Source organism: Branchiostoma lanceolatum, chromosome 19 (assembly GCF_035083965.1).
Source record: "Branchiostoma lanceolatum isolate klBraLanc5 chromosome 19, klBraLanc5.hap2, whole genome shotgun sequence".
In the NCBI taxonomy this organism is placed as follows: domain Eukaryota; kingdom Metazoa; phylum Chordata; class Leptocardii; order Amphioxiformes; family Branchiostomatidae; genus Branchiostoma; species Branchiostoma lanceolatum.
Window position 1 is genome coordinate 11,325,475 of NC_089740.1, and position 27,020 is coordinate 11,352,494.

Sequence of the window (27,020 nt, forward strand, 5' to 3'; positions counted from 1 at the left end):
ACATCACTTAAGACTTATTTTTCACAGTTAAACTGTGACTTCTAAAAGAGATATTACTTATGCAATAAGTGCGAAATGATAATGATTTTCGGAGAATATGGCTTCCATTAAGTGAAACTGAAGTATATAGGATTTTCGATAAAAACAAAATACTTCATGATCATATGTTGTTTACCGATTTGAACATTTCACCGAGTTCAACAAGTAAGACTATACTCATTGGACGACTGGTCTACGTGGCATGGTAGCCAACGCCAGACCCACTGGTTTGCACTCAAGACTTAAGAAGCTTTAAGTACAACACAATGGGATTGAAAACTGTTATTCTTCAACTGCTGACTCTCCAATGGTCGTCGAAGCGTGTCGAGCAGGTACCATGCCTTTTGAGCCTTTTTGGCTGACTGGATTTTTAACAGCACTTCATCGCATAAGAGACCTCATGTCCGGTTGATATTTTGTCCCTCTTGGATATTATCCCCCTAGTTACTAATGGAATCACCCATAATTTTGTCAATTCTGAAGAGTTTTGGATCATCGTATTATCTAAAAAGGGGGGAAAGGTTTGCAGTTGTAACTTTTTTCTTACTGTCCCGCCACCAGAACAAAGACATTTCTCATTGGGTTTGCAACGTGGAGGCTGCCAGGGTATTTTTGTGAGATTTTTTTTCCATAGGTTCGTTAAAATGGGTAGATTACTTGTCCACGCCGTGGGTTTTGCTGTTTTGTTTTTCTTGGCACTGGAAAATGGAGCCTTCGCCAAGAAACGCGCTCGCGACGTGAGATGGCATTTACTGAGGAACGGGACGAACTGCGATGTTAAAGCGCAACTTGGTGAGTACATCTAGACCAACAATTTGAAAACATTTATGTTGTATTTTAACCTTTTTTTGCTATCCTTTGAATTCTTCACTGTCTGTGAATATTTCTTGTCCTATACATAACTTTTAAGTTCATTAAGATCTGACAAGAGTAACTGGTGACATTACCAGCAGAATTGACCAAAATAAAACAAAGGAGGAGTCAGTACAAAAAATACACGTTACTTCAGATTTATGACATGAAGTCTATTTAGATAATAATCATTGATATCTAGGATGGTAGTTTGATAGTCGAAATAACAGATATCCGGAAATGCAGTAGATCAGACCTTTGACGAAAAGCGTTAAACTTAAAGCTTGTTCAAATTCTTACTGGTATCGGTAACTTTAGATTTACTTCATAAGATAATGACCAAGGCAAAGAAGTATCTCATATTTTCTTAACCTCAAACTTAAGATTGGGCATCAAACTGTATCCGTCATGACATAATAGCTACATCAATGCCTGGTACTTATTGTCGCTCATGTAATTCGAGCTCCCCTAAGGAAGTTCACTCGTTTATGGAGGAGGTCGTCTGTCCGTCGTGTTTCAATCCCTCCTGCCTTTTTCCTAATTTTCCTTGACTTTGACCCCCTATAGATGATTATCTTACCGTATAAAAGAACCCGCGAAATATCTCACGGTATCAAGGTAAACTAAAACATCTCAGATTCATGATGATATTGAATTTACTAAGTTTTATAATCTGTTCAACAAGAAATCGAAGATATCAGACGTCCGTGAAATATTTTTTTTTCTAATTTCCTGTTTTATTCATTATTGCGAATTTCTCGTTTATTCTGTCTAATGCATTTGCCACATATATATTACTGTCATAAGACAACAGACATGCTTGTAGCAGGAAAATGAAGACATGAAAGGAGATAACCTGTTCTGGGACCTTTGATGTAACTTCCTGTCAGTGTCTCCGACGTGCCTAGCGTATAGAAATCATCCACTTTACTGTATTCAAATAACTAGGGACACACAAACAAGCAAACAAACAAACAAACAAACAGACAACATATACACTGAATGCAAAACCTTCGTATACGGAGGTAATGAACGGTTTAAAACTTGTGAGAGATGATAATACACCAACATGGCTGACGCTAAATGACGTCATTGTCACGTAACTGCTCTATATCGTTTGTAACGTTACAGGTGACGTGGTGTCCATGATGTGGTACTCGTACATCGAGGGGAACCGCTCGGCCATCTACGACTCCACCTTCCCGTTCGGCCCCGTGCAGTTCCGCCTGGGCAAGGACAGGCACATCGCCGGCTTCGAGAAGGGAGTGGTCGGGATGTGCGAGGGTAAGGAAACCCTCTTTTGTGTTTATAGAGACAAAAAATGAAACAGTAGAAAGCTCGACAAAAACGCCTAAAGACACGTAAAAAATCCTGCCGGAACCCATCCTCTGCTTGGAGAGTATCAGGGGCGAGCTTAATGGTACAGTGTTGTTTGTGTTGTAGGAGAGGAGCGGACGGTGTTCATCCCCGCTGAGGTGGCGTTCACCCATTTTGGCGACGCCTCAGGGGCGAGCCTAATGGTATAGTGTTGCTTGTGTTGTAGGAGAGGAGCGGACGGTGTTCATCCCCGCTGAGGTGGCGTTCCCCGACCAGGTCATGCCGCCGACTATAGAGCGTCTCCGGCGCGCCTGGCCCATCATGCGCTTCGTCAAAGCCAACTTTACCTTCGAGACCATTCTAAGAAAGGTATGACGAGTTTCTTCTTCCCTTCATGACTAAACAAGCATAACATAAGATGTCTAATATACTCACTGGAATGCTATAATGTCATACACTCCAGATATACACGTATGATTTTAGAAACCTCAGTGAGGTAAAGAAAAGGCACTGTGATTGTAGTCGTTTTGCTAGATTCGTCTTAATTCAAATTTAATAATTTTAGGCTACTTTATACAATATATCAATAGTATTCCAAGAAAATCTTTGGAAGCGCAGTATATTTTTCCTACAGAAAGAGTAGTACTTAACATGTACCAACATAATTGCACCAGGTACATAATTCCGCTACACTGAAAATATGCGTCCAGACGGATCTCCAACCCAACGTCTCCCAGTAATGCACTCTTTTGGCATACATGGCCATGGGGGTGCTGCACTGACTCACTGTTTTTCAATGTGGCGGATTTATGTAACCTGGTGGATTAATGGTAATGGAGGTTTTATTACCGATTTGCAGCCCATTAGTATTTTTTTCTATCTCTAGGTGGTCAAGCCCACCTGGCAAGAGAAGGCGATGAAAGGTGTGTACGTGTTCGCGCCCTTCACTCTGGCTGTAGCCGTCATCTGCTACCTGCTCATCAAGGTGGCCAAGACGCCTGACGAGAAGAAATCGCTCAAGGAGCAGCGACTTCAGAAGAAGAAAGGACAGGGGAAGAAAGTGAAGAAGAACTGACTGAATATTCGTGTGTAACGTTGTAGACATGTTATGTAGAGGATATACTAGTAACACAACGGGATCACGGGATAGGAAAACAAGCTATACAGAGAGACCCCGTGCAGCTACTTCAGAAACTGCATAGTGTTTCAACTTTATTCAGAGTTAAGTATATCTATCTTCGTAGCCATCTTACTACTGACATGATGTTGATAATGATAATGATAATGTAGACATCTTTCACGAAGTGTGCGCAAACTATTGAGGTTCAAAATTTTAATTATGCTTGTCGGCAGAGTTGTTCTCACAGGAAATGTAACAGTCACATTAAAAAGCACCAAGTATCTTGTAATTCAGAGCATGTTTGCCCTGGAATATGAGTAACGATGCCTTTAATATGAATAAAGTTGATGAATTTTCGGTTAGGTCACTATTTTCGTGTCATTCTTTAGACCTAGCCTAGCAAGATGCTAGATCATTTTCAATATTTTGATTTAAATCTTCGAGTTACATGTACATAGGACTCTACTGCAGTTAGAAAGACACATCGGTAAGCATTGTCTGAAACGTTACCTAAATTGCATATTTCCCCTACATTTCTCCGACCAACAATAGAAAACAACGTATTGGCCACAATCCAGGAAATCAACGCAAGTTTATTGCAAACTATAGCCTTATAAGTTTATCTATTTTATTCATCTATCTATCTAGTCATTTATAAAGGATGCGCATGTCGTCACAGGTTTTCAAATGGCCCACAGGGGTACAAAGTAACTTAAATACATAAACGGTAAAATTATACATCTAAATAAAACTAAAAGGTACATGCTATGGGATACATGAAGAAAATGAAACAATATAACGAATAATGCAAAAAAAAGTATATGATGGAAAATGCATAATGTTGTCTGATGATAAAAGTAAAACATAAAACATTTGATTAGATGCGAGACTTTCCTGTCCACACATGTGTCTAAAGGAGGCTACTAAAACTACTGGAAGGATCTAAGGATGATAATCTATATAGATAAACATACGTGTTAAAGGTAGTTATGACTTTCATATTTTAGTTAAACATAAAACAGTTTCCGCATATATAAGGACATGTATCATTTGCTATAGTTTGCCAATATGTCGGTTTGTCAAGAAACCGTATGCAACGGAAACTTTGACCGACAATCCAGCATTACTTGCGTCTATTACGGAACGGACTATGTGAACATGTGGGGATGGGACAGGCCATTTAGTGCGTTGAAAACAAGCACTGTCTTATCCTCTTGGGAATTTCTACCACTTGGGTCCAGACAACAGCGTACACTATGGTTTCAATAGGGGTGCAGGAATCGCAACCTTGAATCACTCTACTAACTCTGTTTGGTAGTTTCTGAAGTTTATTTATGATAAGCAACCCTTTCTAACTTGATCCCAAACATTGCTAGTCTATGTCATATGTTCTTGTGTAATTAGAGAAACACGTGTGTTTCTACATACATGTAACATGCTACATTTACATACGTATACATGTTGCTGTCCATTAATGTATGAACACTAAATATTTGCACTGGAATCTACAGAAACATAATATCATATATATCATTATTCAACCTTTTCTTTCACAAAATAGATCTGGATAAATCTACTCTCAAGAAAATGCTTCATGTCAATTTATGGAGAATTGTACAGAGAATCGTACATGAACATTATTCCACGAGCTTGGATATTTCCTTGTTCAAGATTGTGAGAATTCACAGTAAAATTAAGCTGTTATCCCTGCATATTTCCCCTCATCTCTTCCAAATCCTCCATGGAGAAACCAATGGACAGCAAGTAGGATTCAACAGAACCATACCTGTGGAACCAAAATATTGGAGAAAGCCGTCAGATTGATAATATTTAGTTAATGGTGGGTTTGTTAGGAGGCTCTCATTGAGTCATAAAACAATTGAAAAGACAAGGGACAAGAAGGCCGTAGAATGTCCTGGAAAAAAAGATACCAAAAAGCCCAAACCAAAAGTTCTGCTGTAGTACCAAGGTTAGCAGCCAGGAGGCACACAAACGACCTTTGTGACCTTCGTGTCTACAATACCTAACCACATACTACATGTGTAAATAAAACACAATCCATCCAGAGCTTCTTCTTACGTCATTGCTCCGAAAACAGATGCAGTCACACACACACACACACGCACACACACACACACACACACACACACACACACACACACACACACACACACACACACACACACACACACACACACACACACACACACACACACACACACACACACATGCACATGCACACGGAGCTCAAAGCTATACCTCCATTTTTCATGAACTTAAAAAAAAAACTAAGGGGGAGACAACTAGCAGAGGTGAGAGATCACCTGTTTTGTCTTCCCCTCCATTCTTGAAAATGGATGAGTCTAATAAATAAATAAATAAAAAATGTGACATGCAGTGCAAAATAGCACATTGGTCTAAAAAGTAAACTTTAGACGCCTTACTTCTGATCGATGTACTCAAAGAGTTGCTGCATCATTTCCTTGCGGGCCCAGAGATAGGATTCCGGCATACCATACGTCACACAAACATCGTTGTACAGCTCCTGGTACACTGATTTGAGCCCTTCCTGAAAGAAAAACGAAAACAACATTTGAATTGTCAACTAGAATGTCACTGGTTGCTTTTTAACTTTGGAATCTTTGAAATTATAATCATCATACCACTCCGTAGTCTGAATTATGCTGGTATTTACATATGCACACATTTTGGGACAGTTACACAAAGCTAAAAAAGGAAATAAGCACACACTGACCTCAGATTTGTGATAGTCTTCAAGTATGTCCTCTTTCTTTCTTCCCAGCATCTCCTGTACCAATGCGGCAACAATTCCTGTCCTGTCTTTCCCAATTGCACAGCAGACTAGAGCCGGTTGGTTTTGTGGGTCCAATAAAATCTTCAGAGCTAGAGAAGTAGGAAAAGAAAATTTGACTACAAAGGTGGCATTTGCAAGCAAATACACAACGTTTACCTTAACATGGCCAAGCCTAACAAACTACTGCTCTGTTATGCTTTCTCACACACATTCATATGTTTGGGGACCAGCCACTCCGGCTATGCCCTGCCACTTGCTACATGTACATAATGTAATCGAACACCACAAGGTGTCTGCTACTTAACCAGTAACCATGGTGACAGCCGTCTGGTCCATGTCATTGACTTTATTTGTTTTGAGAAGAAGAGGAAGAAATAGAACAAAAACCATAGTTTTCCCTTTTGTGAAGGTAAACACATGCTTTTCCTCGGTAAAATCAGATGTAATTCAGGCAATTACTATCTTTACAACATGGGTTATCTTTATTCCAAATACCTTTAGATAAAATGACAGACACTGCTGTCACCTGAATGCTAAAAGAAAAGGCAGAAATAAAGGCCCAGAAATAAAGATCATTTCACTTAACCTGCAAACATGCTTCCAGTCGAAAAGTCTACAAAGTCCTTGTACTGTTGAAGCATCCCTTGGTCCTTGGAGGCCACAATGGGAAACGCCACTTTTTTTCAAATACTCCCCCCTTGTACGCAGAACTGTATCGGCGAGCCGTGCCAGAATCATAGTAAGAATGATGTATATCCGTAGATACTAAGGCCTTCGTTGTAGAACTCCCTTGACGAACTGCCGGTTGACGAAGGTGACGAAGTAGTGCGTCTTGTCTTGGTGCGGCCCGCCTCTTTGACAGTAAAGTGGAGCTCTGGTGGGTGAGGTTTGCGGTCTTGTGCCTTCACCGTAACAACCTGGAATGTATCATCCAGTAGCTTCGGAGCGCTGGACTCGCGGTATTCATCCATGTTTCGCAAGTCTACGATGGTTTTTATGCCCAGACTTGACAGTTTGTCGACATCGCCTGGTGTGACGTTGTCAACCTTTGCGCTGCGGTACAGCTTTCCGGGCACCACGGCCCGGAAGTTGGGGAGAGACTGAAAACCCATTCTTCTAATGAAAATGAGAGAGGGAGTGAGTGAGCCAAAATAAACACATACAGTTTACAGGTTTACCTTTATCCAGGAGGTTCCCAGCATTACAACAGATTCTATGCCCAACAATTTCTAGAAATCAAAAAGTTGAAACATTGTTATTACTGTTCACCTTATAGAAATAAAGGCCCAGAAATAAAGATCATTTCACTTAACCTTCTTAGTGTGCCTAGGTTTTTGAAAGTTTAAAAAAAGGCGCTACTTTGCGAATGTTTCTCGCATTTTGGCGCAGTTCAGTGAGATGTCCGCTTATGCAACGTTTGAGCGTTTCGCTGGACAGCATGTACAAAAACAGTCCGATCGGCTACATGCATTTTCTTTTGTTATGAAATGAGATACATGTACTGCGTATTCAATCTACACATTCCCACGACACTTCCCTCACACATCTGGTGATCGTCACGAGACTTTTAGAAATCTTTAGAACTACATTTACGTTACAACATGAACAGACAGTGAGTGTCATCTGTAACCATCTTACAACCGTTTGGGTTTGGACACTACTGTCAATCTGACGGCATGTTCATACTGAGTATATGTCCGTCTGGTCTTATAATCTATCTATTCTCGTGTCCCGCTTATGTAGGTCAAAATATATTTGATATCGGTGATGTTGTAGAAACTGTCCAAAAATGTGAACGAAAGAATGGTCGATACTTTGACGTTTTCATCAAGGTGGAAACTGTAGTATCAATGTGGTAGGTAGACTACACATAGTTGAGTTCTTACCTGAGAGTTTAGTTCGTGCCTTCTTCCTGGGAACACACAGGTCGAAAAAGACCGTGTGATGTGTTCAATAAGACATTTAGAGTTATTTTAGCTGTCTGTGTGGGTGGATACCTTTCAGGCCTTGCCCATTTGGTTAAAGGGGTGGCTGTGCTTTTTCTGTGGTATTTTAAAGATTAAGTTTAAGCTTAGAGTGCTGTAGAGTGTAGTTTGATATAGCAGGATGACAGTATTTCAACAGTGGGTCAGGATAGCAGCAGATACGGCAGTAGTTCCAACTCTCTCCAGTAACGTAACGATACCAATTATTGTGCACTACCTATTATCGTCCACTTTGGGCCAGGCACATATGTCTAGCCGGTGTATTATCATAGTAAAAGCCAATTCTCATGGCGAACAAAGAACGACATAAGTATGATCCTTAGCCATGAGTGTCTTTGACAAAGGTTTGAAGCCAGCGACGGTATTTCAAGGTGGAGCCCATTATTTTCCTTCCACCGCCCTTTACCTTCCCAACCGAAGTCAGGTACTCATTTTTACACCTGAGTGGAGTTAGGAAAGTCGTGTTAAGTGCCTTTCCCAGGCCGGACACAATGTCTAGCCTGGAATGCTAGGAATAAAACCCGTGACTTCTTAACCTCGTGTTTGCTGGCCTAGCCACTCGGCAATTCGACGCCTCATGTGTACAGTCAAAAATGTCCAATAATCACGAAGTTCTGTTGCCAGACAAAGGATAATATGTGTCTACATGTATACCTATCTACAAGACCAACTTATCACATACTTCCAGTACGTTTGAATCTGGATCTGTTTTCGTGTCAATCATCGGGGGAAAACAGTGCAGACTCAGCTGAGGTTGTTTTACAGTCCTAGGAATTCGAGCACCGGGTGCAATGACCGAGGGTTACATGTAGACACACTCACGAGCGGGCATGGGTTCGCTGAACCGGTATCGTCTGTATGGTGGTTGTAGCCACTCCCTAAAATGTGAGGCCACTGCTTTAACCAACAAGAAGTAATCGATAGATCCCGGGATTTGCATGGCTATGTAGGTTTAGTACTGCTCCGCCCACCCAAGGAGGCTCCCGAGGAAAGGGAAGTACAACCTGGTGAATGATAATGAAAGAAAGAAAGAAAGACCTTTATTGCACGTTTATGCTCTGATGAGCTAAGTACAGGTCATGGTGACAAGCAGAATAATAGTTACAGTGGTAACGGAGATTTGATATCTAACTACATCTAGATACTAATCAATACCGCTATGTACATGTTCAATTTCTTCTCGCTTCTTAAGGCAGTTGTAAGTGAATAATCATACAGGGTTCATGAGATATGGCTTGTCTAGTTTCATAAGGAATACGCTATCCAAATAGCGAAAACTAGGAAACTTATCTTTTATAAAATCAAAGAGGATATTCCTGTCATAGTTATATAGCGTACAATCAACAACAAAATGACACTCATCCTCAATCTTACCTAAATCACAGTGTTGGTAAGTTCTTTGCTCTAAAGGAATGCGGTAATGTCTACCCTTTTCAATGCGTAGTTTGTGTGAACTAATCCGGAGTTTTGTAATGGCTGTTCTGTCTCGAATGTTTGAAATGTTTAGATATTTCTCTTCGGAGTATGTGTCTTTGAGTAATCTGTAAGTTCGTAATTTGTTATTATTACGCATTTCTGTTGTGAAAGACTGTAAATACATATCTTTAAAACGTTGGTGGATAGATGGGATAATTTGAGATGAGTTCATCACAACAGACACGGGTGAATTCCAAACATAAGCAAAACCACATTCCTCGAGCGTCTTGCGGACTCCCGAAGCCCAGCATTTAGCCCCTGATGTATCCAAATCAAATTGACACAAAAGGGCGTCTGCTGAAAGGCTGTCAGCTGGCACGTTCTGGCGTGATAATAGTTGAACAAGTGAGTAAGAGTAGGTTGGCTATTGAACTGACCCATAGGCTCTTGTATGATTTGCATGGTTTGTTCGTTAGCGGCTCGCTGTGGCGAGATGCCGAGCCGATAGACAGCGTACGTACGTAACTAGAGAACCGCCTTGAACGAGACATATATACAGGAAGCCCAAGTCCTGCCCTATTCCGTCTGGTACACAGTGAGTAATCACGGTGGACATTGAACCGGAAATTTTGGGTTTACCTCTAACATGTCCAAAAGTTTGTCCAAAAGTCGACAAATACGCCCACAAATGGAAACAACTTACAAATTTACGGTCATTTGCAGTTTCCTCCAAGTACTGCTGGGAAACAGCATTCCTATGTTCTTTGAAAATGGGTTGGTTTTGTAAAAAAGGTAAAATATCGACCAAATATGCTACAAGTCAGTCATTCTAGGACTAGAAAGCTGATTGGAAACGATATAATTCATCGGGAATGACAACTTCAAAAAAGTGCCCAGCTTTAACAAGTTGTTTTAGCATGTAGATGAATAAGCTGATCATAGCATATATGATGATGATGATGATCCATTTCATAGCATATAGCTGTGAAAGAAATAGCAAAATGTCTTTGTTTGCAATGAATAGATTATGATCTCCAAGAGTAAGGCACTCCTATACTCCTATGTCCGGTTGGAAAGTCAACACAGTCAGACTCGGGACCTGCACAAACAATGGCAATGATTGGTAGGAGTTTAAGGTCACTTGCGGCTATAAAAGAGACTTGTCGATTGGGTGATCCATTATCGTAACCAGTCTCTGCAGAACTCGAGCCAGGCCAGCGAAGCGAAGATGAAGACTGCGGTACTTCTCTTTTTCATTGGGGCTGCCGTGGCAGGTAGGTAATCTTTCAAGCAGATCTAAACCGGGCGCGAAAATCGTATATGCTAGCCAGAGAAGGTCCAGTCTGCCAGAGAGGGTCCAGTCAGCCCGGTAGATTGGATTGGACCCTCTTTGGCTGACTGGACCTTCTCTGGCTAGCATATACGATTTTCGCGCCCGGTGTAGATCTGCTTGGAGATTAGCAGGTAGGCAACATTTGTGTCCTTCTTCTGTGTAAAGCGGGTATCTCACTGGACTGTGTCTAAGGAGGTATGAAATCTTCAATTTCTCCTTCTCTCTGTTTCAGTGACCTACGACGAGTGTGTTCAGTGCATCTGTATCGTGGAGACGAGCTGCGCGATGCCCGACCCGCTGTGTAACTTTGATCTCCATGGCTCCGAGGCTTGCGGTCCGTACCAGATCACGTACCCTTACTGGATTGACGGGGGGCGACAGGGTGGAGGTAAAGAAGCTTTATTGTTGTTGTTCACCTTGCGGCACATATAGCAGCCGAAGTTTCTATGCTGTTTGCTGTAGAAGAGTATATTTATACTGGGAGGGCCGGGGTTGCTAGCCCTTTAACGTGGTCGTGATGAACGCCCTCGAAATGGGACCCCCATTTTATGTCCCTTCCTAAAGACGGGTGCAGCCTAAACTGATGTCCTGTCCCAAGATTTGAACCTGGGCCTCCCAGCTGAAATCAGGAGCTCAACTGTACTGTAAGGCTGCTAACAATTGAGCTACAGCGACATCCCTAAGGAAGCTTTATATACAGCAACAAGCAACTTTCGTACGAACAACTGCAAACTTCAAAATAGAAATGCAAAATCAATTTCCACTTGCTAAGCAATAGAGACCAACATGAGCAAATGTCTACTATCTTGATACAAACAGGTAGGGTTAATCGTGGGTTTCTACTGACAAGCAATGTTTTACACACAAGTAGCTATAGTCTTTAAATTGTAGCTAACATATGAGAAGGGTTGGTTGTCACTTGTTGCACATGAACCATGTTTACATTTCTCTTACCTCTCTTTTCTAAGACTGGAAATCCTGCACAGCATCGTTCTCGTGCAGCAACAGCACAGTTGACGGCTACATGGCCCGGTACGCCACGGAGGCCAGGCTTGGCCACCCGCCTGCCTGCGAGGACTGGGCCCGCATACACAACGGCGGTCCTAACGGGCACACCTCGGGTGCAACCTTGGGCTACTGGGGACGAGTACATGGGTGTCTCCATAATTACCTTCCCTAAGACGGGTTTGTTTTCGGGTAAGTGTGTATGTTTGTTTGTTTGTTTGCCTGTTTGTGTTTGTTTGTTTGTGTGTGTGTTTGTTTGTTTGCTTGTCTGTGTGTGTGTTTGTTTGTTTGTTAGTATTTGTGTGTGTGTGGGGGGGGGTGTTTGTTTGTTTGCTTGTGTGTGTGTGTGTGTGTGTGTGTGTGTGTGTGTGTGTGTAGTGTGTGTTTGTCTCTGGGCATCGTAAGGTATCGAGTCGTGAAGTTGAGAAGTTGTGGATGGATCTGTTCGCTATTTTGTCGATTGGCAGGTGTTTGAGAAGAATAAATGATACTGATTGTGAAATGAAGAAACGATAAAATTATGGGCCACCTTGTGGCTTTCTATGGTGCTGCAGCAGGACTTCCTTTTTTTATATCTCGTGTTCTGGACAAGCTTTGGCCATGATTGTTGTGCTTGGAAAGAAGTGATATAAGTTTGCGATTTCTACCAGCTTTCTTTGGTGTAAACTGGCCTTTTATTTTCATGGTCAGTCGGTATAAGAAATTCACATTATCATATTTTTTGTTTGTTCAGGGGCTTCTGAATACGATGGACGGTACCGGTCTGAAGACGACGAGATCCAAGACGCATGGACGAAATTGCACACTCGTTGAATAATCAGCATCATAGCTTGCCCCTCTTTTCTGGGACTCATATCTAGAATAAGGTTCAACGGCGAACATGTAGCCAAGGAAAAAATTTAACTTGAGAGACTGTATAGTCTAAAGGTCCCCTATAGACACCATGGGTTGTCATATCATTGATTGTATTTCATATGCCACAAATGATACACACAACGGTATGTTTAACAGATGTGAATATCTTCCATCGCTCATACACAAGTCGTTGAGCCTCGACAACAACTCGAAAGGACAAAGACTCCTTCCATCAGTGCATATATAGTGAGGCAAAAATGCACTAGAAAAGTCATTCAATAAAATGGCAATCACTTATCATGTAAATACGTGTTTGTGTTATTCATTCATTGTTTTTAGCAAACATGATAAACTGTATGAAGGGATTTATGGTATTGCGGAATGTACAGGATTGATGGATCACTATTCAAGTCATTTAAGTCACCTATAAGTAAGGCAAACCTTCCGTAGCTACCTAACAATTTTAAAAACTCGAGAAGACTGTCAAATCTTTCAACAATCATATAATCAACGGTACAATGTCAGACTGGGTCGTTTCAGGACACGTTTGATCACGCTATTCGTAGTTTGTTATTTGTACCCGTTATTCGTAAATTATAGATAGTTTTTGATGTGCTGAATGGTCGCTCAATGGAGTAACAATACTTAAAAGGAATCAAATACACTTATAATTCTCCATTATACACATTGACGTACCATAAGTGTGCAGGTTCCAATTCAAAGGCGTCATCAAACGAATTAAAACCGAATGGCACCACGGTTATATCACCAATATGATTTTGCATGGGATGTTTAATAGCGACGTTTAGCGGCCAATAGAATGAACGATGCTGATTGACTAAAACGCCGTGGTAAATGCATATTGAGTACTCAATTAATGCTACTCTGACCAATCAGCATAATGCAGACGGACAGAAGCTAAGGAGAGTCTTATAGAACGATGATGCTGACGATCGTTCGACTCCACATGTCATGGGTGACCGTCTTGTTCCGAGTAGCTCACCTGTTTTTATGACTGTTATGTATGTGTTACGTCTCAATCAAAAATCGACCTGGCAGTGGGGACTCCTAGCTGTTGAAGTAATCATTGCAGGTCGACACTGTTAAAAACATACACATTGACTCTCATATTCGAAGCTTGTGTGAAGGGCGGTTATACCGGCTATATAGATACAGATTGTGAAAGACAGCTGCAGACACTATGATAAACAGATGGGCAGACAGAGAGATAGATAGACAGACAGACATGTAGACAGACAGACAGATAGTGAGTTTGGAGCTGTGCTCGTGCCTTTTCCTCAGTCATACTGACATACATATTTCAGACACGGTGCATCATTACGGATCGATACACATCAAACGACCCTGGACAACAAAGGACCTCGCTGTTTCCCGCCAAATTACATGTTTGTATCGTCCAATGCTCTGTTATTGTCCTGTTATAACAATAATTACCGCTAGTCGTCGCTATTAGCTATTTCCTCCTTCTCACGATCGACAACAGGCAAATGTAAAACGAATATAGAATGTTTTACATTAAATATCTCCCCATGTCTTATATATACTACAAATAATGATGTTTGATTTTAAGATATTGATAAAATCAATTTGATTTGCTCATCATTGGCATAAAATTGAATGAAAAGTTTCGATATCATATTTTAAGCGCTTGCATGCGGTGTCATTGAAGCATGATTGATTTTCCGGAAAGGCAACATTTTCGTTTCTTATTTTGACCTAAATATCCGCGCTCTGAACGGCAGATATCGCCACAAAACAAGCAGCTTAAGCCTCCTTAGCGCCGTAGTTCTGGTGTAGGGAGACAGCCTGACCTATTTCTGGAAGATTTGGTGGGAAAATATGCCGGTAGGCTAGCAGCCTGATCGAACAAAACCCGATCCAGCGATGGCGGACACTGCAACAACGCCCTCGGCTCCGGACAAAGACGGTAAAATTTCACATTTTCTTTCTAAAACAATCCCAAAGATCACATCTATAAACTTCTACGTACAAGATTTGACAAAGTCTATCATCCACTGAAGTATGGATTATTTTAGGAAGACGAGATTTTGTATATCTGGGCGGTGTCATATATGTGGAAGGGGGTGGGGGGCAGTTAAAATTCTTCTGGAGAATTTACAAATCAAATATTTGCCAAATTGTTAGATCGCGAAGTTCAGAAACCTCAGTGGAGGCTTGATATGGTATGAATATCTATTTGTAGAGATATATGAAAGGTGCATACTTTTGTTTATATTCAGAGTTTTGCGGGTTTTCTAAAGATGGAAAATTTTGGATGATTTTACATGAATGGTCATAATTGGAAAGAAAACATTGACTCATAGTTTGGTAAATGATATATAAAGAATAAAGTACTGCAACAAGAAGGACAATAACATTGTGTAAAAAGATTTTATATGATTAGTCATGTATTTTATTTCTTTTCCAGTGTTGCATATACATGTATGATATTGTATATGTCATGTGGCAGTGTGTTATTAAAAAATGTAGACTTATGATATGTTAAATTGAAATGCATAATATGATTTTTTCCAGCAAAACCAATTAGTAACGTACTTGAGTTCCAGTTCTTTAAAGAAATTCAATCAAAACAGAAATGTGATAACCGTTCTAGAGATCAAATAATGGTCTACACAACATATTATACTACATAGGCCTAGATTGAACTAGTAGAAGAGTACTGATTTATCAAGTCTACTTGTCACAATTAATCATTTTTAGACGTTTGTACATTTGAAAGATGATGTCAATATAATTTCATTGCAAATCAAGTTTTAGTACATACAGTTTGTATCATTCTGATTTAAGAATATATTAATATGGACATTGGTAAGTTATGGTAACAGTTAAACTTAGACGTTAAAAATACATGTAGAGTTAAAAATGATTGTATGAAATTTGCCTTTGGTGGACAAACGTCTTCTGTATTACGTCATGTCTTGTTTTAAAAGGAAATGATATTGCACAAGGAAATTACGTTACACAGACTAAACAAGACTAAACTTTGACTTGAATATACATGAATCTTGAATCATCAACAACATGAGTAAAATAATAGACTACAATGTGATATCTGACAAAAAGTTAGTTTCTTTTACATGTACTTTTAAGTTTTAGATTCCTTTTTTCCCACAGTTTTTACTGTGATCTGAGATTTTCCATTGCTTGCTGGAGATTTTGTGTAATAAATTATTGATGACAGACATGGCATGCAATGTTGTTATGGTACTGTATGTCATGTGAGTCTGTGATGTCATCCCTAGCCTGGGTGTTTTCCTGGAAAGGTTAAATGTGTTGTAATAGGAAAGGGATCGTGACTATTCCAGCCTAAGCTGGCTGATAGGCTACTCTGTCTAGAACTTCCTGGCCCACAAAGGGCCGAGTAGACGTTTTGTTCCACAGTTCTTTATCTTTGTATTCTGGGAAAGAGTATTGCATCTTTTTAACATTTCCTGGGTTCGTCATGTACTGTAAATACATGTCTGCTTTTGTGGTGTTCGCGGTAGAAGGGGAGAGGAGCTTTTCGCAATGTATTTCGCGGACCAATCAGCGCTTAGAACCTTGCATATCAATGACCTAAAAACATGGCGGACGGCCCGGGACGGGGCAGGTTGCGACTCGAGCGAGCGTCATGACTTCATAGCGAAAAATATGATTAATCTACGGTACATATGGAGAATTTTCATAGGAATATATATTGTGTCGAATACGGTCAGAAATGATGGCGAATCGCGGCAAATCACGACGTAGAGGCTGATATGCACGGTCTCAGTGTATCCAATATTTCTAATCTCAGCAAGTAAAGGTTAAATTTTGGAATCAAAAGAAGTCGACAAATTGAAGTGAAAAAATCAATGCATGAGATTTTCATGAGCTCATTCAAATTTTCATTATCACGTAATTCATTTCTGATGTGCGCGGGGATGGCATGACTTTCTCAGAAGTAGATACAATGATGTGGAATCACGGAGGTCGCACGTACACTGTAAAACGTAATGAAATTTCGCCTAACCGAAAGAGATTGGTTTGGTAATTAGATAAGAGGTATGTTATGTGTTGACCTAGCGGTCGCAAAGCTGCAAGTAGGTCAGTTTATTGCATGTTGTGACATTTGATGAAGTTTAAATTCCATGTTATTAACTTACAGACACAGGGAATAAGCTAGTGCATGGTTTGAAGTGCGCGATGCAGTGTGATGCATTGTGGTTAATATGTCTAAGTTGAAGGCCCCTGGTAATACATAAAGAATGGCCAGGGGCCTTTTTTCCAGGGGATTTTGTGTATAATGTTGTAGCCTAAGCTTTTTCAGAAAATATATGTTTGCCACTTCTGGTCTTTTTGCTTTAGTAGGAATTAAACGGAAAAGTGTTGTCCTTCTTCATTTTAAACACTCTGGAGTTGAAATAACTCAGGATTTGAAGTTAAAACTGAAACAAAGCAATTTTCATGGTCTGTATAAAACTTTTTTCCTTATGAAATATGATGTGCATATTTACATTGTAAACCAAGCATGATAGAAAGCCACACCCTGGGGCAAAGGTCAAGATAGGGGAAGGTGACCTACAGGATGCTGACACACCTTTATTTACATAAAACATTTAATGCATGCATTGCTTGATTAGTATGATTGTAGACTATTCCATATAATGATTGGCGGTGTAATATCCCATTATCTTCCATCAAAATTAAGAAAATAGAGTTTTATCTTTTCATGTCCCTTTAAAAATATCAAAGATTGACCATTTGAATTCATAGATGAGAAGATAGGAGAAATTTCCAATTTGTACCCCTATCCCATGCAATGGACTCACCCAGGCAATGCATCTGTACACTGTATATATTATTAGATAGAGTAGAAATCAGCAAAGACAAAGCTCAGGCAACTGTTATGTTTATAAAGTTACATTTTACATGTACTTCACAATTCGATTCAGACTGAAATCAAAATTGCAAATGGTACAAAATTGAGGAGAATATTTTATCTATGTCTGCATCTTTGGAAGAATAGCCTAAGGGATGGATAGTGGTTAGACGTGCTCTGTTAAATAGGTATTTATTTTGGTGTATGACAGTATAATGATCAACCTTTGACCTGTAGATTATCATGAGATAATACAGTAATACAAAAATGGGTTGGATCAAGCCTGTTACGTAAGTGCAAATTCAGTCATTTTTGCGGCCGGAGACTTACACCGCGAAAATATAACCACCGCAGACATTTCAAGTTCTAAATCTATTATAGTATATCCTATGACAGAAAAATGAGGATATTCTTGGAACAGTTATGGAATTGTCGTACTACGTACAGCTTGTAACGGAAGAGGTTGCATTGTCGATGATTGGTTGTCATACATTTGTACATTCATGTAGCTGCTTTGATTTAGTTCAAAAATTGAATAACGATAAAAAGGATCCAAGAAGTATTTGGACTGAAATGGCAACCCGGCAGTCAACACAAGTTGTGCATATATTCTAGCTTATTTACTGGTTATTGCTAATTACCACTTACTTGATACACTTATCATCTTCCTTATTGTTATTATCTTCCTTGGGTGATCACTGTTATTCATAAAATCTCTTCCTTTCCCACTTTATTATATGAATGAATGAATTTTATTGCTCGACAATTGTACATGGCACAATGTATATTGATACCAAAAAGTCAAATTAATGTTTTTGTTTCATGCCTAATGGCTATGTCATGTTCAATGTGGGAGAATGTAGTATTATTGTTGAAGAATAAAGATATTCTCTTAATTTTAGCCTTCTTGTACCAAAATTGGTTACTGGTGTAGGTACCAGGGATAAGGTTAAAAGCCAAAGACACACATCTTTCTTTTGAGACTAATAATGTTGATTATCATTCATACGCATCATGTGATATAAACTGGTGTGATGTGGCCTGATATGATTAGTCATAACGTCATCATTATTCAGGTTGTTGACCTCACAGTTTAATCTACCATGCCTGATTGAATCTTCAAATGGGGTGTGTCTCGACAGGACATGTTTGTTTAAATCCGGAAATAGTCAAGGACGTTTAATAGGTGGGCCCTGCAAACATATGCATATGCATATTTACCTTGCACTTGGAAAACTCAACATTACAATAAGATTTGTATGAACTGAAAAGTAAGGATGAATAGGTGTGTTAGTAAAAGGAATATATTTCAAAATCTAAAAGTAGAATGGTGTACCTCAAGGTTCCTTTCTTGGCCCCCTTATTATTCTGTTTAGAATAGATTAACATATGATATAGGATTTTACTTGTAAACAGTCAGCATCTGTGTAGTTGATCAAGAGCTGAACTGTCAGGGAAGTACTAGTGTAGATATAAGTGCTTACATTACAATATTTTGCTAGCTAAGCTAGTCAAATCTAGGGAAATGATTTTCAAATCTGCCTGTTAATTTGGAAAACTATTGAAATCTAAACTTTACGCTTCTTCTCAAGCATTATGCTTCAAGTTTGACCTGCTTTACATAAAAAAAAATGTTGCAAAAAAAAAGTTTGCAGACATTTGTTTAGTCACACTGTCTGCACACCTAGCCCTCTGCCTTACGTGTTCCGAGACATACGGTCAGATTATTGTAATTACCGCGCTTCAGCGGCGACAAGCATGTCGCCGAGCTGTGTCCCCACTGCTCAGGCACGCAACCAGTTATGACTGGTTCTGGACACATCCAGTTATGACTGGTTCTGGACACATCCAGTTATGACTGGTTCTGGACACATCGGCATAACAATGACAGAAGGTACAGGCCTGGGGGAAAGGGAAAATGAGTTATGAATTATTCAAACAACAGACGGTGTCATTGGCAGGTGCATAAAGGTCGTAGGATATGTCGCTATTTGCAATGATACGTTTTATTCCAATCAATAGTTTAAAAAAGGAGTTGGTATAAGTTTGTGTAGGCAGAGGAAATAAAGTTCTTGGAATGTAGACAAATATCTGAGGCAGGAAAGTAATGTACAATTGTTGTACTTTTCAGTTACATGATGATATACTTTAAATTTATTCATTTTAGCAGAGGGTTGATTTCGCAGCAGAAGGGAAAAGGAGGTTTACACTGTTTTAACTTCGCAGCTAAAACAATTCTGTAGTACAGTAGCAATACATTGGAAACACATATTTGCAGTGAGGTGAATTGGCTATGGAGAGGACATAGCGAAAATAAAACCAGGGCAAACATTTCTATATTAACAAAATATTGTGTTTTACAGTGTTTAACTACATTTGTACATCTTCCTTTGTTGCCTTTACTTTTACCAACCAAGGAGCTTTTACGTATATTATTCAGTTTTAAAGGCTTTACCTCTGATCGTGTTTGTCAAAGTACCAAGTTTCTCAGAAGACAAGTGTTACAATATTTGTAATTTAAATAATTATATTATTCTACACTACTATTGGCATATTTCCAATGAAAAGTGCTATGATTATGAGTCGTTCCCGGCTGTCTCCAGCTTTAAATTTTGTTCCGTCCCACTCATTGTTTGGGAGCCCATGTTGTTAAATCTGTCATTTTAACCTGAAGACAGCCATGGAGTCAAAGATGTGTACAAATCCGTGTCACTTCTACACATGACAACAAAGCCATTTGGATCATTTCATTTGAAAGTTAGAAGTTCCAGGTTCAATGTCTATTGATTGTATGTTATCTGTAAATCTATTTTTGACAACCCCCCCTTCCTACCAGTTAATGTTGGTTCGATCCACACCCCTTTAAACATTGTCAACTGTTAATACAACGCCTGCAGTCTTTTCCTTATGAGTCATTCTAGTTATTATAGTGTAGTTGTTTTTCCGGATTCCATGCTATATAGGGTGATATTTTTAGACAGTTTGTCAGTATTGACTATGACATGTGAGACTTACTGTTAATATACCTAATCATGGTATAAATGAGAAGGGATTATGGTTTCTTAGCAAAGAGCTACCAGGCATACTGATTACAGGCAAGATATGATACAGTTGTTGTCTGTGTAACTTACAATGTAGTTAATTTCCAAGGAGATGTAAGATCTGGCTCAGTTTTGATTTGCGGCCTTTCGTACGATCTTTCTAGTAGTTCCCGGATCTTGTTTTACGATTCGTCCGACGCGAAATGATTTGATGCACTGACTATTTGCCAGAATGCCAAGAATGTGTTTTCGTTCGGACACAAGAAACCAATTTGTAACCGTTGTTGAATGTTGAATGCTTTCCCAGACACTGATTTCAAAAACCAGCCAAAATATCCTGGCTACAACAAAAAGCTGCAAAAAATTAGAAAGTTGCCAGTGAACACCTTTGTTTTTTTACTGCTGTGTAGATATTTAACCTTGACCTTTGCCTGTTGTTGGTTTGTATCCGTATTGTTTTGGCTACATTGAAGGTCGTTGACCTTGTGGAATGTACCACTTGAATATAGGGGTGATAAGCTTGTTTTTTTACCTTACAGAGAAGTTGGTGAGTAAGCCGTCCATCAAGAAGAAGACCAAACCAGCACCATTAGATGTGAGTAAAAAATGTTCTACCCTTCAACTTATTTTGGTACAGTCCAATTTGTTCTATAGAGAAACTTCAATACTTAATTTAAGTTTTGGCACTTGCAGTGCTCATTAATTTTCTATTCATGATTTGTAATATCTATTTATGACCAGTATTGATATTTTTACTGGGATGTTTCTTTAAGATAAGTTAAGTTGACATGATTATTAATGAAAATCAATTTTGAGGAAGTTGGCTGTTGAAGGCAATTATACTTATGATTTTTCATTGGAAAATACCTGTTATGTTGCTCCATGTACTGTAAGTGTAGCAAAGCTTAGTGCCCTTAGTACCTACTTTTACAAGTGATGCTAATAATTTAAAACTGATGTTACTTCTTCCACAGTATTTTTTTCATTGTCCCTACAAACCTAAAAAGTGCCCCTCCCCTTTCAGAATTTTAAGAACAATTGTAATACTGTAAAAGGAAAAATGTTTGCAGTGGTTGTATGTTTGCATTTTTCATGGTGACCTCTTCATTGTGGACTAAAACAACAGCAAACATTTTCCCTTTACAGTAAAACCCTGCATGACAGTTTCAACTGTGAACACAACATAACTGCAAACTCTCCATTTTCTCCCTACCAAAAAATCAAATCCCTGCAAACCTTTTCCCTTTTACAGTAATATTGACTAAAAAAATCAATTTGAGTTGATATTTTTTTGTTTACGACTTCCAGAAGAGAAGGAAGTGTGAAATCAAGTTCCTCATTGTTTTTACAGTCCACAGAGAATCAGCTGTTCCGCATTTTGTGAATAGCAGCTGGATATAGTCCAATTTCATGCCAACCCAAGCAGACACAACCTGTTCCTGTTTTACAGGGAAATATGTTGAAGTCTGTGTAATGTCGCGTTTTCCTTTTTCCTGTCGGTTACGTGTTGTTTGAATTATCTCTAGGATTAAAAGGTCTGTCATGATGATTTGTGTTTTTTTGTTTGCAACTGTATAAGGCCACACCAATTTGATTTCTTGGTTAATGGAATTTTTGGAAAAAAATGCTAGATTGGAAAATCAACATGAAAACAGAATCTCAGAGGAAAGTTTGTACTTTGGTGCACACAGTTTCAGGGAGTGAACAGGGTCAGGTGCAAGTTTTCACCCCAGCTTTCTGTTTTAATGATGTCCTTGTGGTAAAATTTAAAAAAATCTGTTAACCAAGAAATTGAATTGGTGTGGCCAAATAAGAAGAAATGTATATAAAAAACAAAGTCCATGAAAATGAGGACCATTGTAGTAGAAATGTTTGTAAAGAAGGCTTATGAAAATTAATGTAGTTTCTAACAATGGGTCTGAAAAATATAGGGCTTGTAGGTAGGGATTCTCTTTTGTCTTCTTCAAGATTTTGTGATCCAAAAAACACAGTGTAGCAATGTAAAACTGTATTTCGTCAGTACACTGTTTTTTCCAAAATCATATTTTAATCATACAGATATACATTGCACAAGCACAATTTTTCATTGCAGCAGAAATGAAGAGGACATGTTGTAAAACGATTCTATATCATGTTCATCGCTCAGATGGAAAATTTCCCTTGGCAGCAGTCATCACTCCCCCCCCCCCCCCCCCCCCCAAAGGCTAGGGTCGGCAGGTTTTTGCAATGGTCAGTTGAGTAACCGGAAATACAACATTTTTTCAATCATAGCCCTGAAAAATTTTTGATTGAATATTCTTGAAAAGTCGATGCTTTTAATCCCAAAACATATTTTTTTTAAACGAAAAACTTAGGTATGCAAATTGTTTGTGTATCAAGTCATGCAGTCATGCATAAGCATCTGATCTAATCACATAAAAGTATTTGCTTCAGATTTCTATAGTGAAATAATTTCCCTCCACATTCCAGGTTATGAACTTTGATTCAACTTTGTTACATAAGGGTTATTCCATTTAAGAACATTGAGAGGGGGTCCTTGAAAATTATTTTCAATAAGCATGAAAATTCTCAACTTTGGAAGGAAAATCTTTCAAAACAGAATTTGAAGAACAAGTTTGATGATTGATAATAATAAGATGATAATATTTCGCTAATGAGAAGACATGATCATAATAAACATGACCTATATACAAAATGGAATTGATTGATCTTGAAGGCAACCCTTGAGTATGAATCCATCAACCGTAAAATCACGACCTAACCAAGTAGATAAAGCAATTTATTCCAAATATGGTTGTATATTTCCGCAGATGACACTAACAGAAGGGAAGGATGTTGTTGTGGGCGATCAGTCGAAACCGCCGGTTACGCCGAAGTACACGAGAGAACACAAGATCGGACACCGCAGGATAAATGAAGACACGGGAGAAACAACGTACAAAAAGGTGAGTTGATTGGATGTTGGTAATGTCTCAGCGTCTTGTTACATTATTGCAGCACATTGTATAGCAATTATACAGACCCCCCTCTATCTGCAGAGGTTCATGTTAGGGTAGAGATCACGATCTGGCAGAATCTGTGATTCTACCAGTAGAGATCACGAACGGATTCTTTGTCAACAGAGATCGCGATCAGGATCTCTGCCATTCACTGTCTGCCAGTAAAATCAGTGATTCTACCAGTATGATTTTAAAAGCATTAAGTTGCAATTGAATAGCTGGTATATTGTACCAGTTACTTATGCCGTTTGTCTAACTTTGGGTAAAGGCCAATCTAGAAATAGTAGTAGCATACATGTTAATCAACGAAGCAATGCCTGATGGTAAGGAAATAATTTGTGGCTACTATAGTACTAAAACAGGCACTGATGTCACTGGGCACCCATGCCTTTCGAGGCCCTCTGTTTCAGGTTATTATTTAAAACCCAACGGCCCTTCCCACTCCAAGGAAAGGTATCCCTCCTTTCGAAGGAAACCTGACACCTCTGTGTAAACCCCTCTCTTTGTTAGTCCGTTATTTTTGCCCTCTCCGCGGCCAACATGCAAACAAGGTGTTTTTCTACCTAGCCTAAGGCCCTCCCCACCCTCTTATAGGGGTGTGACTTTGCATACTCTTTAGGGCTACATTCCTAAGCTTGTAAGGCAACAGAAACAAACTCGATAGAATCTTGATAAAGAAACAATGTGTAAGGTTGTCTGCGAAGATAGGAGAGGACAGGATTACCCCCTGTGAGATAATAGTGGTACAGCCCCGCTTGCGCAACAATGGACAACCCCCAGGCTGATACAATACATGCAAGACAGGTTACTTACAGTGCGACAAGCCTTGGAATTACCAAAGGAGACTTATAATGCTCTCAAGGACATATTCCTACCGAGGAGCTTTCAAAGAATGTCATCATGTCCGCCTGGAAACGGTGGAACAACGGGGAACTGAGGACGATTCTGGATTCTACGCCTGATTTGGGGAAGTGTCACCACGCGAATCATGCTGATAGGAATGGCCGCGTTTGGCTCCACCACACTAGAGAGACGGGTAAGCAATACTGGTTCGTGCAAACGCGGAAACGTTGATACGTTTACGAGGAATACCTTGTCGAAGTCTGACACACAAGCATTCAGGTGCAAGGACAGGAAATGTACATGTATGACAATGTCAGAATCTAAAGGTGTTGTTTAGACAACCTGTTGTTCAGGTCTAGTGATCTAGCGGACGGATATGCATCAAAACACACACCGAGGCCAAACACAGCTATGCCAATTATTTAAACTATCAGAAATACCTGCGTTTATTTACAGCACGATTCGTGTTTACGTTGGGAAGGCTCGAAAACGTTTGTATTTTTTCTCTCGTTAGGTGAAAACTAGAGAGTAGAAGTTGTACCACAGGTAAGAGAGAAGGTGGGAGGGGCAGTTCTTTGTTTGTCTCCACTTGTCTGAAGCTCTTCTAAGAAAACACACAAAACAACAGCTGGGGTTAGACTGGAGGGTAGGCATAGTTTGACTTGCCTGAAATCTTGTGATTATTAGCCAGTGTTCTCAGTTAAAAGGGAGTTTAAACCAGTTTAAGTGGTGTTCTTGTAAAATGTCTGACCTCTATTTGTATGCAATACCCTTTGATACAACCCTGATGGCAGAGGTGAGGATTTGCATACATAACAACGAGGGATAATTAGGTGGCCAATTTGTCTGTTTTGTCCCAAACATTCTAATTGTCACACAGATTGACAGGATCCTAGACTTCTTGTTATTTGTTCAAAACTCAAGTATTTTTCAGTAGAAAGTGACCATTTTAACGATCTGGCATGACTTGTATCCAAGCTTTTTTGGGGACAGAATCCCAAGTATAGAACTGATAAAGGTGACCTAAATGCCATTCCGTCGATAACATATATTTACGTGCATTTGGCCTGGGGGCATCCTTATTTAACAAGTTGAATGACCTCTGATTACGATCAGCTGGTTGCTAAAAGTTGTAGGTTACTGTAGGCCAAGTTTAAGGCCGACGCAAAAGATAGAATTCGAAAATTCTTTCAGCCAGTTGAGCAATATTGAATTGCATTTTTAAAAGGGCGAGAGTATTCTGTTCCTTTTATGGAAAAAGAATAGTAGGATTCTCATTCGAGATTAAAAATTTTGATTAAAATTTTAAAACTCTATAGTTCAGTTTAAAATTAGGAATTATCATTTTTTCTGAGCCTTCAATATCTAGAATATGCTGTGATAATGTGTTCTTATACAGTAGTACCTTTATGTACAATACCCTACACAAGTACTAGGTGCACTGGCGCGCCCACAGTAAAAAATCAGGTGCACAGCTCCAATTTTCAGTGCCCAAAAGTGAATACTTAGAAATGAGTAATTCTGAATGCTAAGAACTTTAATTTTTTCTTTTTGCCGCTTCCAATTGATATTTGCGACGCACTCCCAACCTATTTTCTACATGTATGTGCAGAATTACTACCAGAACGTTGTTTGTATAAACCTGTTTAAAGAGATGTCGAGCTGCCCTGGGTTGTTGACTTGCTGCTCAAACGGACAATACACTCCTTGAAACCTGGAGGATAGGCCCTCTGCACAGGCAGGATGTTCGCATGTCGCTTGTTTACCGACCAGGATTAAAAGGAAGGCACGCACGAACGACCAAGGAAAACTAGTCATGCAAAGTGGAAGCACTCGCGGAGTAAGGTTTCTTGGCTTGTTCCAGGTCTTGGGAAAACGGCGGAAAAGAAAACAAGATGGCTGGACAATTTAACTTAGTAATCAAACAGTCTAAGTTGCTTAGTCACTTGTAGAAAGGATAGAAAATTTGCGTTCATTTTTAACCCTCATAATGCTACCAAACCCCAAAAGCAATACAGGTTTGGTGCCAAAAAGCTACCTCAGAATTGAAAAGGTTAAAAGACAAATTTTTTCCCCTATACCCTCCATCCTAAAGTTTATTCCTAAAGAAAATGGCTTTGCTGAAAGTAGGTAGATATGATATTTTACATGAAAATGATGTCTTTGAAAACATGTCACAATCTTCCCTCCTGCTATCTGCTTGGAGATATGAAAGTCACAAAGTGCAGACGTCTATTTTATATTCCCTCGTATGACGGAAAAAAAAATTACGGCATGTCAGCGGTGCCAGTCATGCCATACTACATCATGCCATAATGATTGATATAATTAGGGACAGGCATGGACCAGTAATGTACCTGTATCATGGGCTATGGCCACAGTTAAAGATTGCAAAACGTCACATCAAACAAGCAGGCAGGGTTGAAAATGGACACTCTAGTACATTGAGCAGCATGAAATATGGTTTACCTAAAAGGTCTGTATCAAAACCATACCATTACAGTACAATATGCTTTCT

The 27,020-nt window shown here is 39.4% G+C and overlaps 3 protein-coding genes across 16 annotated transcripts in view; all 3 read left to right on the forward strand.

The window, feature by feature from the left end:
- Positions 1 to 8: 8 nt before the first annotated feature.
- Positions 9 to 3,690, forward strand: LOC136426041 (uncharacterized). Its single transcript, XM_066414976.1, has 4 exons — positions 9 to 831; positions 2,023 to 2,175; positions 2,435 to 2,577; positions 3,095 to 3,690. The coding sequence occupies exons 1-4, from the start codon at positions 684 to 686 to the stop codon at positions 3,281 to 3,283; spliced, it is 633 nt and encodes a 210-aa protein (XP_066271073.1). The 5' UTR covers positions 9 to 683; the 3' UTR covers positions 3,284 to 3,690.
- Positions 3,691 to 10,684: 6,994 nt separating this feature from the next.
- LOC136425791 (lysozyme-like) lies at positions 10,685 to 13,043 on the forward strand. 2 transcript variants are annotated; one of them, XM_066414736.1, is made up of 4 exons: positions 10,685 to 10,818; positions 11,110 to 11,265; positions 11,846 to 12,074; positions 12,616 to 13,043. In XM_066414736.1, exons 1-3 carry the CDS (start codon positions 10,773 to 10,775, stop codon positions 12,055 to 12,057), a joined length of 414 nt encoding a protein of 137 aa, XP_066270833.1. In that variant the 5' UTR covers positions 10,685 to 10,772; the 3' UTR covers positions 12,058 to 12,074; positions 12,616 to 13,043. The 2 variants fall into 2 exon arrangements, with proteins under 2 accessions (XP_066270833.1, XP_066270834.1); XM_066414737.1 differs by having other exon boundaries at positions 11,846 to 12,062.
- A 1,360-nt stretch (positions 13,044 to 14,403) lies between these two features.
- Positions 14,404 to 27,020, forward strand: part of LOC136425597 (phosphatidylinositol 4-phosphate 5-kinase type-1 alpha-like) — a 38,791-nt gene continuing 26,174 nt past the window's right edge. For 10 of the 13 annotated variants that reach the window (XR_010754088.1, XM_066414522.1, XM_066414519.1 and 7 more), the window contains exons 1-3: positions 14,405 to 14,685; positions 21,200 to 21,255; positions 23,471 to 23,605. Coding sequence is in view for 12 of the 13 variants with exons in the window: in XM_066414522.1 (XP_066270619.1) it covers positions 14,643 to 14,685; positions 21,200 to 21,255; positions 23,471 to 23,605 (234 nt within the window). In the remaining variant the exon portion in view is untranslated. Of the gene's footprint in view, positions 14,686 to 21,199; positions 21,256 to 23,470; positions 23,606 to 24,009; positions 24,696 to 27,020 lie in introns of those variants that run through there. The other 3 variants (XM_066414515.1, XM_066414524.1, XM_066414523.1) reach the window with 3 other exon arrangements.

Bases quoted from the DNA above. Each gene is read 5' to 3' on its own strand.
- LOC136426041 (XM_066414976.1), top strand. From the start codon at position 684: ATGGGTAGATTACTTGTCCACGCCGTGGGTTTTGCTGTTTTGTTTTTC. The intron at 2,176-2,434 runs GTAAGGAAACCC...CTTGTGTTGTAG, and splicing joins AGTGGTCGGGATGTGCGAGG to GAGAGGAGCGGACGGTGTTC. The intron at 2,578-3,094 runs GTATGACGAGTT...TTCTATCTCTAG, and splicing joins TCGAGACCATTCTAAGAAAG to GTGGTCAAGCCCACCTGGCA.
- LOC136425791 (XM_066414736.1), top strand. From the start codon at position 10,773: ATGAAGACTGCGGTACTTCTCTTTTTCATTGGGGCTGCCGTGGCAG. The intron at 10,819-11,109 runs GTAGGTAATCTT...TCTCTGTTTCAG, and splicing joins CATTGGGGCTGCCGTGGCAG to TGACCTACGACGAGTGTGTT. The intron at 11,266-11,845 runs GTAAAGAAGCTT...CTCTTTTCTAAG, and splicing joins CGGGGGGCGACAGGGTGGAG to ACTGGAAATCCTGCACAGCA.